The sequence below is a fragment of the Ornithodoros turicata genome, chromosome 10 (genome assembly GCF_037126465.1).
Source record: "Ornithodoros turicata isolate Travis chromosome 10, ASM3712646v1, whole genome shotgun sequence".
NCBI classification, from domain to species: Eukaryota; Metazoa; Arthropoda; class Arachnida; order Ixodida; family Argasidae; genus Ornithodoros; species Ornithodoros turicata.
Genome location: NC_088210.1, coordinates 15,042,013 through 15,059,076, shown reverse-complemented (window position 1 = coordinate 15,059,076; position 17,064 = coordinate 15,042,013). Strand labels below are relative to the sequence as shown.

At 43.6% G+C, this 17,064-nt stretch overlaps 1 protein-coding gene across 4 annotated transcripts in view; it reads left to right on the top strand.

Moving 5' to 3' along the window:
* The window catches only part of LOC135370616 (neurofibromin-like), a 53,912-nt gene that overhangs the window by 8,988 nt on the left and 27,860 nt on the right, over nt 1-17,064 (top strand). For 2 of the 4 annotated variants that reach the window (XM_064604393.1, XM_064604392.1), the window contains 16 exons: nt 344-419; nt 504-607; nt 2,177-2,242; nt 3,299-3,475; nt 4,001-4,234; nt 4,879-4,986; nt 6,047-6,175; nt 6,915-7,292; nt 8,113-8,299; nt 8,414-8,487; nt 10,921-11,076; nt 11,200-11,288; nt 11,375-11,482; nt 14,980-15,151; nt 15,227-15,366; nt 16,157-16,489. In XM_064604393.1, coding sequence (XP_064460463.1) covers nt 344-419; nt 504-607; nt 2,177-2,242; nt 3,299-3,475; nt 4,001-4,234; nt 4,879-4,986; nt 6,047-6,175; nt 6,915-7,292; nt 8,113-8,299; nt 8,414-8,487; nt 10,921-11,076; nt 11,200-11,288; nt 11,375-11,482; nt 14,980-15,151; nt 15,227-15,366; nt 16,157-16,489 — 2,531 coding nt within the window. Of the gene's footprint in view, nt 1-343; nt 420-503; nt 608-2,176; nt 2,243-3,298; nt 3,476-4,000; nt 4,235-4,878; nt 4,987-6,046; nt 6,176-6,914; nt 7,293-8,112; nt 8,300-8,413; nt 8,488-10,920; nt 11,119-11,199; nt 11,289-11,374; nt 11,483-14,979; nt 15,152-15,226; nt 15,367-16,156; nt 16,490-17,064 lie in introns of all 4 variants that reach the window. The other 2 variants (XM_064604391.1, XM_064604390.1) reach the window with 1 other exon arrangement.

Below are 17,064 nucleotides of genomic sequence, written 5' to 3'. Positions count from 1 at the left end.
ACTGTACGCCACAAGTCAGCTAGGATGATTGTTTTTTGTGCAAGAACGTTTGTCTCATGTGGCACACCAGCCACTGGGGGGATTTTTACTGCTGTTTTAAGCATCAGGTGTTGCTTCATCACTGAAGCTTCTACCGTGAGAAATGCGTAGAAGCTGCTTTTGTTTCGCACTAGGGCTGTTCATGACTGGAGAAGTCAGCAGTGTTTTCTGTGGGAAGATTTTCTCAGTTTACTTTCTGTCTTGAACCAGTCTCCTATGCCTGCCAAACCCTGTTCAGATTTGTAGGAATGGCAATGTTTTCAAATAATAATACAGTTAACCATAATAATCGACGTTTAAACAGGCCATATGGAACTGGATGGATACATACCCTCATGAGTTTACGGATTTGCAGAAGAAACCAAATGACGAATTAGCAGGTGAATAGTCCTTCCGTCGTTTAATGTAGCCGAACAGATTTGTGACACAATGACTTCACATATTTTCTCTTTGCCTTACTGCAGATGCGTGCGACAGAATGTTTGACCTACTAGATAGTTTTGCGGAAAACAACAAGAGGCGAGCTCAGGCCTGGCCACTTCAGATCATGCTGCTTGTACTCTGTCCTGTAAGCTTGCATGCACTTGCACTTCACTGTGTTGTTTTTACAGGAACGAATGTGGGCAAGTTGCAGTGACATTTTGAAGGCCCCTACCTACTGTATAAGCGTCTGTTTTAGTCTTAGAGCAACAGCTCCGACCCGACGTCAAACACCAAGTATATTGAAACTTGCATCCTCAACTGCATTGCATACTGTAGCGGTGTTGTTTAAAGTAATTTCACACATTTGCCCTGCGGCATGTCTAGAGACAGACCAGTGCGTCCGATGTGCATGAGCAGAATGTGCTACAGTTGCCGACCAATGTAATTTGGACAAAAGAAATTTGGACTAAACAGTTTCTTGGACAAAACTGTTGGAAGATGTGCTTGATTATTTGTACTCATCTCGCTTCAAACCACAACCTACTAGATTATAGCGACCATGTCATACGGATCCCTTCCCAGCGCCGCATTTGGAGGCTAGCGGTGGCGCTACTCATCGGCTCGGTTATTAATCCTTAATTAATTATTATTAATCCTTATTAATCCTCAATTTCCGCAGTACTTTGTATTTTAGCTTACCTTAGTATATTTGTACACGTGGTGGATGTCCCACGAAAGATGCTTCATTCTAAAGTTGATTATCATCATCATTCTGAGCGTTTTCATAGGAACTGTTGCTGTCGTCTGCTATGGTAATCGTGCGTCCGCTTCTGCGCGTTCAAGATTCAATTTTCCATCGTCCAATCATGATGCAGATTTCGCGGGCCGATGAGTAGCGCCCCTAGCGGATCGTGCGGATGGGCTCCTCATTGGGTTCACTTGCCGATTATAACATGGTCGCTATAATCTAGTACGTCGTGTTGCAAACCCGCGTGGTTTGGGGGGATTTACCGCCTCCCGAGCGCCAGAGATGCGGCAGAAAATTGTACTGCCGCGCCCAACATATCGTATCGCTTCGTAAGCACAGTGGGCGCGTGCGGGAAGAGAGTGTATGAGAGTCGGAAATGCTGGAATGTCAACCTCAACTTCAGGTGAGGATGCCGATGATGCTACTACGATCAGCGTATTTAGTAGAGGCGAAGATGCGCATTAATCGCCGTTTGACACTTCAGTGGCATTGGCATCAACCTCGTCTTCGGCACTGACAACAGAACAAAAAAAAAAGAAAGAAACAACGGTGGTGGTGCACCGATGATGCGCTCGCCAAAAATCCCCGTGATGTGTTGTTGCACGTTTGCGCAGTGGAGCAAACATGTATAGATTACTTTTTTAAGTCACTTTGAATGTTCTGAGTGAAGGCTTTTGAAACAATGTAGATTTATGCAATTCACTAAAAATTCCGACTGCCCGATAATTACGACTGATTTTCGTGGCTCTTAGAAGTCAGAAAGAAAAAAAAAAAACGATCGGCAACTGTATTAGGTCGTTTAGGCATTGCTATGTCCAGCGTTGTATGCTTCCCAATTTCTTCCCCTGAACATATTTATAAAGGCCTCAGAGTCGAGTCCAGTGTCATGCGCTGTGACTTATGCATGTATATGTGCCTTATCCTACAATGTTTCCACAGTTCTACATTTCTCTCTCTCGTATGTAGATCATACTGGAAGAAATCGTAAATGCTGATGCAGGAGCGCCCTGCTCTCCCAGACATCTAAAGAAAGTAAGTGTTGGTACCACAATAGAGTTATTACAGTTAAAGAACGGTTTGTAGTACAGTTTGTCCCATTAACACAGTTTTAGTTCTCGTTCTTGCTTGACTTAAGGATAGTGGATAGTTTTTAAGTTTGTGATATTACTCCATAGTTTTGCACTGAAATCAAAGCCCATTATCTGAAACGACACTGCCGTGCAGCCCGATTATTCTGTCGTCGCAGGACTGCGGAATATCTCGGGTATTCGTGGACATCTGGGCACAATAAATTGTTGCAGTTTGAATTATTGCTCTTGACCGCAGCGGGTCAAAGCAAAACTAGCACGTACAGTTGATAGAAGCTGTGGTCTCTTATTTTTGTCATTGCCCAACCGCATCTGCATTCCTAGATATTACACGGTAAACACTTGCTGGCTTGTTGACCTGGTGATAAGGCATTGTGGAAATTTATTTCTTGGAGCAAACTTAATTGTTGCAAAGCAACCGCCATGACACAGTCATGCAGTAATGTGAAATATGCACGACTGAGCCTCACGGTGCTCAGTCTCATATTTTGATAAGGGAATGGCAGTTGATGAATAGGCACCAGCAATGGAGATGAAGCAACTTTTTTTTTCTCTTCTTTCTATTTATCTCCATTTATCACGTGGAATAGCAAGTCGACCTGATCTTTGACTGAAGTTTCCTACGTTACATTTTGAATAAACCATGTACTTCCGACACATACAAACACATTCCAGTTTCTGGTCCGATATTCTACCATTACAGCATGCTGTCTGCCTCATGAATTGCTTTGCTATGGGCGCCTTCACACAAAACGACCACTTAAAGAATAAAAAGTTGCATAAGCTTAACTGTTTACGTTGCACTTCGAACAGGTGCATCATAAAGCAATGCTTTTCAAAGTGGTGGTTAATTTTAAGCCACCTGTTTCGGTCAGAGTCACTTCAAAAAAGGAACGCAGCGCTCCCTTACACAGTTCGTGTTACTTTTAAAGAAGTTAATGTGTTACTTTTAGCATCCTTGTGTTACTTTTGATGGAGGTTCACACGTCTTTTTTTACAGAGACAGTTTATAGACAGCGTGAAGAAGGCACTGGTGCCCCACAGCTCAAGCAAGCAGCTCACAGAAGCGGCTGCTGTAACGTGTGTTAAACTCTGCAAGGCTTCCACTTACGTAAACATCCTCGACAGTGGCAACGTCGTCTTTGCGCTTGTCCAGGCCGTCATCAATGATCTCAAGGTACGTACCAGTGCTATCTACCACAGCATGCTGGTAGTACTGTGGTTACGTGCAACCTAAGTCATATGTATACCGGCGCATCAACGACAATTATATTGTTCTGATCATGCGTAATACCCTTGCCCTGAGCTCTTTATTGCCTTGACAGTGCCCACATGGGGATGGAATGGGTTCCGGCCAAAATAATTACATTGATCATGGATGTTAGACTGACGTTTAGATGACAGCATAACAATTTTGATCTTGTCATTTTACACCACTGTCATAATTCGTGTTTGCTGTAAGACATTTTGTCCGTTATTAAGTTTAATCGACGTAACATGATACAGCGTTTGGACAGCCTTGTGCTTTGGGGTTGAACCTTGTAAAACCCATTTTTAAACCACAATTCTATCACTCGGGTAAAACTTGACAAAAATTTCCCCTTGTTCAAAAACAAACAAAAAACCTGAAGCCCACACTAGCAGTGGTCTGTGCGTACGTCGGGATGTGATGCTCAAACATTATGTGCCCTCTTCTTAACAGCTGCTGCTGTTCAACCCTGCAAAGCCGTTTGCCCGTAGTCAAGCCACAGTGTCCCAGGACGTGGAGCTGATGACGGACTGTTTTGTGTCGTGCTTTCGCATCAACCCGCACAACAATGAAGCCCTCAAAGTGTGCCTTGGAGCGGGAGCACAGACTTCGGCACTTTACCACCACGTTCTCCTGGGGTCGCTGCTGCGCGTTGTCACGCAGCCTAGACTGGCCTGGTGGCCACAGGTGAGGTCACATGACGCAGAATGATGCTGGCAACCACTTGCCGTAATTTCTGACCGATACCGCGCACCGTTGGTAAAGTGGAAGTGGAAAACATTAAATTTTTAAAATAAGAGTACTGTGTATAATGTGCACTGGCATGTAATACGCACACGTTCAGTCAGTGAGTACGTATGTTCAGAAAACAAGGAAGAGTCATGTTGATAATTAATCACGTTGATGATAATTTGTGGCTCTCCATCGCGAGACACACACACAGCACAGTGGTCAGTCTGTGGAATAATTTTGCCCACCTCAAGATTCTTTAACGCGCGTTGAAGTCTCAGCACGCTGTCCACTGCATCTAGCGTTCCCCGCAGAAGACTGTGTGTCAGCATGCCACCAAGCTGACGCCGTTTTGTGCTAATTTCAAACCCGTGACCTATGATGACTCGAAGCTTCTTGCCCACACAAAAAATACAGTGTGTAACGTGCCAGCGCACGCCAGCACACATTTCAGCGCACGTCAACTGGATCTGTACCCTGTATGTCTTCCGGTTTACGCTGTTTGTTTGCAAACAGTGAAAGGGCACATAGCGGACACTGCATAACATGTGCGTTATAAGCGGGAAATGTGGATTTGTGACTGTACCGTGGTGCATTTTCAGGTCGACCTACTATACAACAAAGCACCCGAGCTACGACATATGTTCACCGACACGCTTAATAAAGTCACGCAAGGGTTCATCTCTCACGGTCCTGTCAAAATGATACCTGTAAGTATTTGCCCGGTTACGTAAAATATGTACTCCGTGTGCATACATTGCATACTTTGCAGTTGCGTATGAAAGTGCATACTTTGTGTGTGTACATTGCATACTTTGCAGTTGCATATGAAAGTGCATACTTTGTGTGTGTACATTGCATATTTGCAGTTGCATATGAAAGTGCATACTTTGTGTGTGTACATTGCATACTTTGTGTTACATAATTTGTGTTAGAGCATGCGACCCATGCACTGCTCTGATTTGTGTACACGTGCATTGTTGGGTATTGCTAGTGATGTCACGAAGCTCTTGAGGTCCGAATTAGAAAACGTTTGCACAATTCAAACCTTTATTCAAAAAATTCAAAAACATTTACGGAGGTTCAGCTTTGTTCCACTCTTGAAAGGCCACCTTATGTTTTACAAATATGTTTGGATTATGATGCCGCATGGCTTGCCATCTTCCATATGTTTATTTGAGCTTGTGCTACGCTATAAAAATAGCTTCCCTGCGTAACACGCTCATGGCTATACCAGCGTACGGAATGATGTTGTTCTGTGTTCTGATTGTTGAGAACAGTGTGCGTATGCTTTCTCTGTACGCCTCTACGTGTTTCTGTTCCTGAGCTTTCTTTCTGTTTCTGTTCTGTTTCGCTTTTACATGTACGCAATTACAGAAATGGCGCATGCTCCTTGTCCTCAGCAAACCAGGAGACTGAACAATTCCATTCTGAATGGTGGCTGGCCTCGAGTGTGTTATGCACTGAAGTTCTGGTTTTGGACTGTACCCAGATGGGAACTCTCAAGAAACCTATTATGTGTGTCAAGCAGTGAGCTCTGCTGGTGCAGCAGAAAGGGAATGTTGAACAAACATTTAAATTTTTTAACTTTTCATTGAAAGTACAAGTCTGAGAGCTTCGACACACCCAGTTGGAAATTTGAAAGTTTGTTGAACTGTGTAAACTCGCGCGCTTGACTGCGAGCCTCTGGTTCACAAGAAACTCGTGGCATCACTGCATATTACAGCTGTTTCAGTTTTTGCTAATTACTGCTAAATGTGCTTCAAACAGAGTCTAACGCTCAAAGAGAAAGTGAGCACGCTCAAGTTCAAAGAGAAAGCGGAGGAGCAACTTAGTTACAAGAATCTACTTCTCCTCATGGTTCGACTCATCCATGCGGATCCCATGCTTATGCTGAATGTAAGTTTACACACATGTACACAGCACTCGTACGTCTATAGTGAGTGATATTTTCTCTGTCCAAAATTGTTAATCTTTGCTTTACAAACGAGAACAGAAACACGCCATTTTTGTTAACATGTTAGTGAAAGATAGCATAGCATTGTTTGGCAAAATGCAACGTGTGAAAATTTGCAAGAAATCCTTTAGTCTTGGGGACTAAACGCCAGGTGCAGTTACTGGACACTACCATTATGCTACTTGTTAGACGTGTCATTACATTAAAGTGTCGCCCTGTAAACACCTGTAAAGCCATCCAAATCCGTCACCGTGCCGCCACCACACCTCCTATGCAACCTAGCGGCTTGTGATAGTTCAAATATGCTGTGTTCCGATTACTTATCTCGACGCATTAAGTTATCTCTACACTGAACGAACTTAGCCTCCCTGGTGTCACCCTTCTACCTGCAGATGACGACATGAATCCAGTTCACTGCATCATCATTCCACGCAAAAAAAAAAATGTGGATTTAGTGAGGTGACCAATGCGTACTAGCCGGTCCTCTGACGTAATTAATTACAAGTAATTAAGTTACAGTAATTAATTACTTTCAGAGATGAGTATTTTTAGCTGTAATTTAATTACATTTTGTCTGCAGTCCTTTATGTTTACAAGAGCTGACGCCTTTCTGTTGAATTCATGTTTCCATTTTAGTTCTCATCTGCTTTATATGCATCGTTGCTTACTTTACGCTTGCAGAACCAAGGCAAGGCTGGCCATGAAGTCCAGAGCAGCACTTTGGAGCTGATCAATGGCCTGGTGTCTCTTGTCCACCAACCAACCATGCAAGATGTTGCCCAGGAAGCCATGGAGTCGCTCTTGGTGCTCCATTCCCCAGATAATATAGAGCTGTGGAACCCCGAAGCCCCCATAAACACATTTTGGGATGTCAGCTCCCAGGCCCTGTTCTCCATCTCGCAGAAACTCATCCAGCATCAGATCCTCAACTATACGGATGTCCTCAGGTGGCTGAGAGAAGTGCTAAGGAGGCGCAATGCGTTCTTGCTGCGCCATCGGGAGTATGCCAACTTGGGCAGCCATATTGCCATCTGCAAACAGGCACACATCAAGCTGGAAGTAAGCGGGGAACATTGTTTCTTAGACTAAAAGCCTAAGCGTGCATGTTACCTTTGTTGCGGTTCATTATCGTCACACGGGGTGGGAGAATGACGCATTAACTAGAGTTAACAAACGTCCTCATTATAAGTAAAGTTGCCGACTAATATTTTGGACTTCAAAATTGCGAACTTTCCAGTTGTTTGGACAAAACTAGTGTTTTCATCAAACACTCCATAAAGCCATTTTTTTTTTTCGGAGTTGGGGTGGGGTGGGATAAGGATTCAGGTGCTGCTTTTATTTAATTATTTACTATAATGCCTACAGCACCAAAGTAATTATAGTAGGGAAGGCTACAAGACAGCACAAGGGGATATTGTTACAAACATACAGCATTAAACCAGCAGAACGACATAAACTATAACCACTACTAACAGTGCAATTTGTATTTCGTTTCGACAACATTTTAATCCATAAGCACAAATCTGCAATTACATATCCGCTTTAAGTCTGCTGCTGTTAAATCTGTGATCGAAATCGTGTGCTTTTGACATGAATCCAGGTGTCGCTGGGTGATCTTTTTTCTTTCTGTCCACCACATGCTGTACCATCAAGTGTGCTTTGCATAGTTTATTGTTGCACCCAAATAACACTTACATCAGACATGCATACGGATAGCTACTAAATCGTATACTTGATGCCTGACACAACGTGATCCATTATTGGAATTCGGGGAGACATCAGGTTTGACCCGAAAAAGCCACGCCCCTGGTATATGTTATGTACTCTACGGTATCTTATGTGTGTCATGTTGACCGTGGTTATGCATTTGTGTTTGCAGGTGGTGTTTTTTATGTACCTGTGGAGCATAGATATTGATGCGGTGCTGGTGGCAATGTCGTGCTTCGCCCTCTTATGCGAGGAGGCGGATATTCGTTGCGGACAGGATGACCTCTCCGTCACCTACCTGCTGCCAAACTACTCTGTCTATCAGGAACTAGCCACGGCCAGTACCATTCTCACCACAGGTGAACTTGTAATTCCAGTTCAGTGCTGAAAGAGGTGCCATGAACAGTTGTTCGTGAAACCCTGCACTTTGGAAATGGTGGACTTGCAAATGTAAAAGCTCTTGTCTTGTGCAGGAAGGGCAGCACTTCAAAAGAGAATTATGGCATTGCTGAGGAAGATAGAACACTGCACCCAAGGTTGTTCTCAGGTGGGAGCAACACGATTGTCTTTTTTTACAAAGTGAATTTCATTTACATTTACATTTATTATTACATTTCTTTATATTTAAATTTATTTTACATTTACATTATGTTTACAATTATTTTTTACATTTACTTTTTACATTTGTCATTGCATTTATTTATTTACATGTATATTTATTGGCTGTACTTCTAACATTGTGATGATGGTTGATATTATATAATACTCTTCTTCGGAACATTTTCAGAGTAACCGTGTACGTTCCTTTAAGCATTATTGGCCAGCATGTTTTGTCTGATCTCTTTCCTATTTCTAGAACTGTGCATTGTTACCCCTCCATGAAATATCAAGTGGCTTGTGTAAATATTTAAAAGCTTTTTTTTTTTCTTCTAAAATAGTGTTCTCTATTTGATTGCCTCAAATGCATCCAGATAGTGCTCAGTGCTCGGGTAGTGTTCAGGACGTTTCCTGCTGTCGTCTGCTACCATTTGTCTTCTTTTGTGTTGACATTTGACATGGAAAAGCATTATCTTTGCATTATATCTTAACACGCTAAGAACCGGCAGCACGCATAAGCTGTTCTGTCTGGTACAGTCGTTCACACTTCGCGAAGCAACACAAGCACTTCTCTGTTCACTTGCATTATAAATTCTTAGCATTTTTGATGTGCATTACACATAGATGCACATTGTATAACTAGGGCCTGACTTTTTCGGGTTTTATTTTTGGCCAAATTCGGGGGGTAAATATCGGGTGATATTTTTCATTTGAAAATTCGGGTGTATTCGGGTTAAATCCCGTTACGGCATATTCTGTCGTCAGGAATTCGGGTGTATTCGGGTGATTTTTTTTTTGTTTAATAAAAATTTGTCTTAACATGGAACTAATGTTTAGCAATGTTATCAAACTTTATTTTAATGCATGCTTATGAGTGTGCCACGCAACCGGGACGTTTTCGGGTAGATTCGGGTTAAACCCGAATTTTACAGATTTTGTTCGGGGGGTAAATATCGGGCGGATACGGGTTTAACCCTAAAAAGTCAGGCCCTATGTATAACATGCATGCTTACAATTTTTGGGCACGATGCATCTATTGAAAGACTGGTGCATTTTGTGATTATAATGAGCTATAATTTGTTTAACACGCTTTTGAATCCTCGGTGAAGCTGTTGCACGTCAGTTTGGTTGTAGCCCGAGGCGGAGAGGGGCCCCACTCTCCAGATGCACCCTCTCCTCCCACTCACCCACTGGCTTCAACGTTGAGAGCCTCGTACATGGTGCCGCCTCGACTGAAAACAAAAAAATGTTGTGACAAGAACGTTCGCTCAGTCTGCTCTCTCTCTTAGCCATCTTTTCATCGCTCGCTCAGTGTCTGCACAGCACGTCTCGCATGATGCCGCTCACATACAGTATAGTTAGGGCCTGACTTTTTAGGGTTAAACCCGTATCCGCCCGATATTTACCCCCCGAACGAAATCTGTAAAATTCGGGTTTAACCCGAATCTACCCGAAAACACCCGGGTCGCGTGGCACACTCATAAGCGTGCATTAAAATAAAGTTTGATAACATTGCTAAACATTAGCTCCATGTTAAGACAAATTTTTATTAAACAAAAAAAATCACCCGAATACACCCGAATTCCTGACGACAGAATATGCCGTAACGGGATATAACCCGAATACACCCGAATTTTCAAATGAAAAATATCACCCGATATTTACCCCCCGAATTTGGCCAAAAATAAAACCCGAAAAAGTCAGGCCCTAAGTATAGTTAGGGAGTGACTTTTTTGGATTAAACCCGATTCCACTCCGTTATTTCTTGCTGAACCGACCTCCGACTGTTTGGGATTAAGCCCGATTTCTCCCCGAATTCCATTCGCTATGAAATCCTCAAGTGATGTTTCCACTGAAGACGAACAAAGGTCGCCACGTGCAACACACGTAAGAATGGGTTGCTTACGTTCCTGGAAATACACCCGTGTGTGTCAGCACTGTCTATGCCATTCGGGGATTAGTGCTGGTAGGTCACCCCTTCTCCCCCCCAAAAGAAGAAAGAAGAAAAGATTAGGTAAGGACTTAATAGACAAGAGGAGAAAGAAAGACACCTGATAACACCCAAAAGCACAATTGTCGCTCTATTTCTCCCCAAATTACAGTATTCAAAATAGCGCCCTATCCCCCCTCACCCCCCCGCCCTCCCGGAATCTGAGAAAGGCATATAGTCCGAAAAAGACACTCCCTAAGTATAGTGCAGTGAGACAAAAGCAGCATTTCATGGTTAACAGTTGACGCTGATGACCTTAGCAATAAATGTGCGCTTCTTTCGCGTCCGGAATGGAATCATGGTCCTTCATGCGCTGCAATGCTATCGCGTTTCGTACGTGTTTGGCAGTGCACCAAAGAGTACAGCAACTCTTTTTTTTTTTTTTTCTGGCAGGCCTGGGAAGACACTTTTATGAACTGGGATGTGGTCACAAAGCTCTTAGTCAGCTACCCAAAGTCGAAATTGGAGGAAGGTCAAATCTGTGAATCCCTGCATCGGACTATTGGCAAGCGACGAGCTTCGCACCAGAGTACAGACCATGAGTTGGAGGTACCACACTGTTCTCAAAAGAACATGGGGGTCAACCCGCAAGTACGGCTGCGTTCCAACGCGGCAGACGGGGTACAATTGACCCTCTTTTACCTTTTTTGTTTTTTCCCACCACATTCGTAGGACCAGTTAAACGAATGGGCCAACATGACAGGCTTTCTCTGTGCTCTCGGTGGCGTCTGCCTGCAGAAGAAATCTCCATCGCGGCCCAGGTAAGTGACCCTCTCGTGTCCTCGTGCCTCGTCCCTCGGAAGTGTTTTTGTGAGCCCCCTTTTCATTGAACGGGAAACGTTTGCAGGTCATCCTTATACATGTACAACGTTCCCTACTCTGCGTTATCCCTGGATTCTCGGAAAGGTGGGATGTTGACTCCGGGGCAGGACATTCAGTTCTGTCCGGTAACACAGTAAGTTTGATTGCTCTTTCTTCCTAAATGCTGTTGCTACTTGATCTCGCTAGTGTATCAGTGACAGTGAGCAGAAGCCCACCTATGCGGCCTTATTGATAATAAGTTCATTCATTTTGCCTGCACCTCCTGAACGGGTTCAAGGAGTGCAACCCTCGCACGTTCTTTTTGTCATACACTTGGCGTGTACTTAAGCACTTGTGCAGCACGAGTGCAGCACTTTTCGTTCAAAAAGAATGCACCTATTGTTTGGCTTTGTCAGGTTAGATTCAGGGTGGCAGCAACCAAACAAACAAATTTTCTTCGAATTAATTCGATAGAAACACATTGAATTCTATCGGGACATGACATGTCCCCATGATGGGGTTGATTCTCTGCACATAGTATGAATATAAGCAGTTTCAAAGGTGCCACAGCACCAAAACACAACACAGAGAAGGAGACACCACAGAACGCTGAACTTGTTAGTTCAACATTCTGTGGTGTCTCTTTCTCTAAGTTGTGTTTGGCGCCGTTGCACCTTTGAAGTACGTATCGGCAACCCCAAGATTCAGCCCTTTGCGAATACATATAAGCAGTTCTCAAAGTGCCAAGATATACGAGACGCATTAAAGGGGCACTGAAGCACCTGCTGCAAGTTAATTTCGAATTAGTTTAAAGTAGGGGTGTGCGAATCCAAATATTTTAAGTCGAATCGAATATCGAATCAAATGGGGGGAAAAATTTCAAATACCGAATCGAATATCGAATATTCGTGCAAAATTTACAAAATGTGACTTGCGCACTAAAAATTTCCATTTTGTAGCCCATGGCTTTAGTGTAATTTTTCTGGCATTAACTGTCACAAGAGAGACATGCAATTTTTCTGTTTAAAGCCCCTACTCTTTAATCTTACATGAGAGTGTTCCCAGCTTTCCAGGTCAGCCTACGCTTACTGTAGTCCTGCCTGTGTTGGTCCTGCAGCAAGGGCAATTTCGTTAAGCAGGCTTCACCTCATGCACGGAAGCATCAGGTGAAGCCCACTTTCGGGTTGTGTCGTTCATATTCGTGGAATAGTCGAATATTCGTAAAATCGAATATTGGATATTCGATTCGCGAACCGAATAGTTCGAGCGTTTGATATTCGATTCGAATTCGAGAACTCGAATATTCGCACACCCCTAGTTTAAAGGCTTCGTTCGCTTCGTTATAACTGCATAAGTTGTAAGCGCATGTTACAACTCAAAATTTCCATTCACTCACAGAGTTCCAATAAAAATTTTACTGACCTCTTTCCTGTCTCAGCTCCGCCCTGCGACCATCGTCGCCGGGGCTCGAACGAGACTCGCAGCCCGGAAGTTACACTGCCGGACGTGCGTGCCCCACGCTGGAGTGGTTTCAGTTTGAAGAAATAGTGCGGTCCACAAAGCTAAATTGTGTTGATGTAGGAATTTGTTACATCGGAACGTTTCTCGTTAATCTTACGATTAAGTAAGTCGTTTCTGAAGAGTACAGCTGTATGTATGATGTGGTGTGCACTTAGGGCCTGACTTTTTAGGGTTATTACCCGATTACACCCGACGTTTATTCCCCTGTTCAAATCAGCAAAAACAGGGTTTAACCCAGACTTGTGCCCGTTACTCAAAAAAAGTAATTGATTACCGTTACCGTTACCGTTACTTGTACGGAAGAAATAATTGATTACCGTTACCAATTACAGGACTTGAAATGTAATTGAGTAACGAGTAGAAAAGTAACGCGTTACTCCGGTCGTTACTCTGCATTCACGCAAATTATACCCATCTTTGTGTGCCTCAGCAAAAAAAAGAAGGAAAAGTTCAACAGTGAAACAGCTGAAATAACCCAAAAATATGTACGTCTACTGTAGTTATCGCCCGGGAAGACGTTGACCCGATTGTGGAAGATCATGCGTGGAACTTCCCCATGACTCACTAAACCTCCAAAGCTGCCACAAAGGTACCACCACACTGGTGTAGGAAGGGATTAAGGAGAGAGACCCTGAAATTCCAGAACAAAGGCTGATGGCACGAAGATCTTGACTTGGAGCAGAACATCTAAAAGATGAGTTAGTCTCTGCCGGGAAAGTAATCAATTACTGAGTAATCGATTACTCAGAACAGTAATTGATTACTCGAAAAATTACTCAAAAAAGTAATTGATTACAAGTAACGCAATTACTAGTAAAGCGTTACGCACAAGTCTGGTTTAACCCGATATTTCCTCGAAAACTGCTGGACCAGGGGGATCCGAAGTCGTCACAACTAATAACGCAGAAGTTTGGAAACTGTGTTGTAAATGCATAAATATGGTCATACATACTGTCAAGACAGTATGTATGCCTCTTAGCCTGCTGCCTCTTAGAAGCATGGACTAAATATTGATACTCTGTGTCTGCTGGTGTGTTGTGTATTATGCCGAGTCAACTGAAGAATTACACCTGATTCAATCTGATTCATACCAGAATTGGGTTGAATCAGGTTCAGTTGAACCCAATTACACCGGAATTATTGAAGCTAAATATAACCCGATATTCATCCCTTGATGTTGCGGAAAAATATAAACCGAAAAAGTCAGGCCCTGTGTACACATATGCAAGACACCAGATGGACTATGTTTAGGGGTGTTGTGCTTTTCTGAAAATTGAGGGGTAAGGGTGAAAATTGGGTTTTAATTTCAGGAGCCGTAAAACAAGGTAAAATCGGGCGATATCTGGTGGAAAATAAAAAAGAGCGCTTCTCCCATTTTAAATGAACACGAAATGCAGAACGGCTATGCTGAACGTGCAGTGCTTACCATTCCCCCACCGGCTGAATTGGCACTTTGCCAAGTTAGTTTTCTTTTTTTTTTACCTTACATGACTCGGGGTGGGGGTGAAAACTGGTTTTGTCGAGTTTTCCCCTAAAACGTGTGGCCCTAACTACCTTTGAAACACTCAGTTCTACAACACCCAAGCAGCAACACCTAGCAAGCATTAATTGTGCTGCCTTACTGGCTGCCCGCATTTCTGCTTTGAAGAAATAACGATCGAATCTCTTTTTGCCCTCATTGCAGGTTGGGGGGTAACTATTGCGATTTTTTTTTTTTTTGTTTACCTTCTATGACTCGGGGGGGTGAAAACGGGTTTTACCGAGTTTTCCCCCTAAAACTCAAGGCCATAACTACCTTTGAAACACGCAGTTACACAACACCCTAGCAAGAGTTAACTGTACTGCCTTATTGGCTGCCCGCATTTCCGCTTTGAAGAAATAACGACCGAATCACCTTTTGCCCTCTTTGCAGGTTCGTGGGTCAATTATTGCGATTTTTTTTACCTTCCATGACTCTCGGGTGAAAACGGGTTTTACCGAGTTTTCCCCTAAAACGCAAGGCCCTAACTACGTTTTTGAAATACGCAGTTATGCAACACCCTGGCAAGAGTTAATTGTGCTGCCTTATTGGCTGCGCCCATTTCCGCTTCGAAGAAATGACGACCAAATCACTTTTTGCCCTCTTTGCAGGTTCGTGGGTCAACTATTGCGATTGCTGGTGTGCCACAACGAAAAGTTTGGTACCCAAATCCAGAAGCACGTGAAAGACTTGGTTGCCCACGAAATGAGTCCCACTCTCTACCCCATTCTCTTTGATCAGATCAAGGCAATTGTAGAAAAATTTTTTGACCCACAGGGACAAGTATGTGTGTTGGTTTCATTTAACTCTTGGCCTAGCACTGTCGGACATGTTGTAAGCTGCGATTGTTTTGTGCAGGTGACTGTGATTGACACAAATACTCAGTTTGTGGAACACATCATCTTTATCATGAAGAGTGTACTGGAGAACAAAGTGGATCACACTACAGAACATCTTGGAGTTACAAGCATTGAAGCCATGATGCTTGCCATTGTCAGGTACACCTTGTCCTTTCGACAAAAAAATCTTTGTCTTCAAAAAAGACAAAAAAATATCTGTAAAAAAATATCTGGGGTATAATACCTTGAAGCATCTACTAATAGTAATTAAATTCGAACTGTAACTCCAGGAGCACAGTCAGCCGCTAAGCTAAAGATAAAAAAAAAAAAACCTGAGTCAGTATCACTTATTTGAACAGCAACTTATGAGAACCAGGCAATGATGTCTGATGTGGCTCGTCTTGTGGCTGACCCACGATCTACTAGATTATAACGACCATGTCAACGGCATCCATTCCCAGCGCTGTATTTGGAAGCTAGCGGTGGCGCTACTCATCGGCTCGGTTATTGTTTCCTCAACTTTTAAAATACTTTATCTTAAACTGAACTACTTTGTACTTCAGCTTACCTTAGTATTTTTGTTCAAGCGGTGGATGTCCCACGGAAAATGTTTGATTCTAAAGTTGATTATCATCATCATTCTACGCGTTTCCATAGGAGCTGTTGCTGTCGTCTGCTACGGTAGTCGTACGTCCGCTTCTGCGCGTTCAAAATTCAAATTTCCATCGTCCAATCACGACGTAGATCTCGTGGGCCGATGGGTAGCGCCCCTAGTGGATAGTGCGGACGTGCTCCTGATAGGGTCGTGGTTTGACCTAGTATAAATGCTTCCACTCAGATGCATTCTGGCGTGTCGATGCTGATGGCAATGTCGCTTCAGCTGATGACTGTTCAGTTTAACACAAGTAACTGGCTTCGCCTGACTCGGTATACATCGTCTGAATTCCAGGTATGTGCGCCACCTAGATACAACGGTGCACGCCCTGCACATCAAGACGAAGCTGTGCCAGTTGGTGGAGGCCATGATGGCTCGTCGCGATGACCTCGCATTCCGGCAAGAAATGAAGTTCCGCAATAAGATGGTGGAGTACCTCACCGACTGGGTGATGGGCAACAGCCACCAGATGGCACCACCGGGATCCGGGGACGTCACAGCCATAACGCGCGACCTCGACCAAGCCTGCATGCAGGCAGTGGCTGCGCTGCTGCTTGGTCTGCCACTGCAGCCTGAGGAGAGCGACAGGGGAGACTTGATGGAAGCCAAATCCCAGCTCTTCCTCAAGTAAATAGTAGCTCATTTCTTTCTCTATACACGACCTCCAGGGAAATTTGTTTACACAGCGCAACCTGCATTTACTGACGGTGCACTTACTGCAGCAGTTACCGTGTTTGCACGATTCTACCGCACACTTTTTTGTGTCATAATAGGCTCTCAATAATAGCTCTCTCGTGCAGTATCGAGCCATGCCTAAAGCCCCGGTTTTTCCGCAATTCCGCGAAATGTCGCAGAATCCGGAATTCATCGCGGAATCCTTCGTTTGGCACGGAATTTCACGGAATCCCTTATTTTTAGGGGTGTGTGGATATTCGAGTTCTCGAATTCGAATCAAATATCAATCACTCGAAGTATTTCATTCGCGAATCGAATACCCAATATTGGGATTTCCGAATATCCGACCATTCGCAGAATATGAACCAGACCTCCCGAAGGTGGGCTTCACCTGGTGCTTCCCTGCATGAGGTGAAGCCTGCTTTACGAAATTGCACATGCTGCAGTATCAACAGTCCAACACAGACAGATTGTAGCTTAGAATAAGATAACGTTAGTCCAAGTTTATTGTGCATGCTCCACCCGAG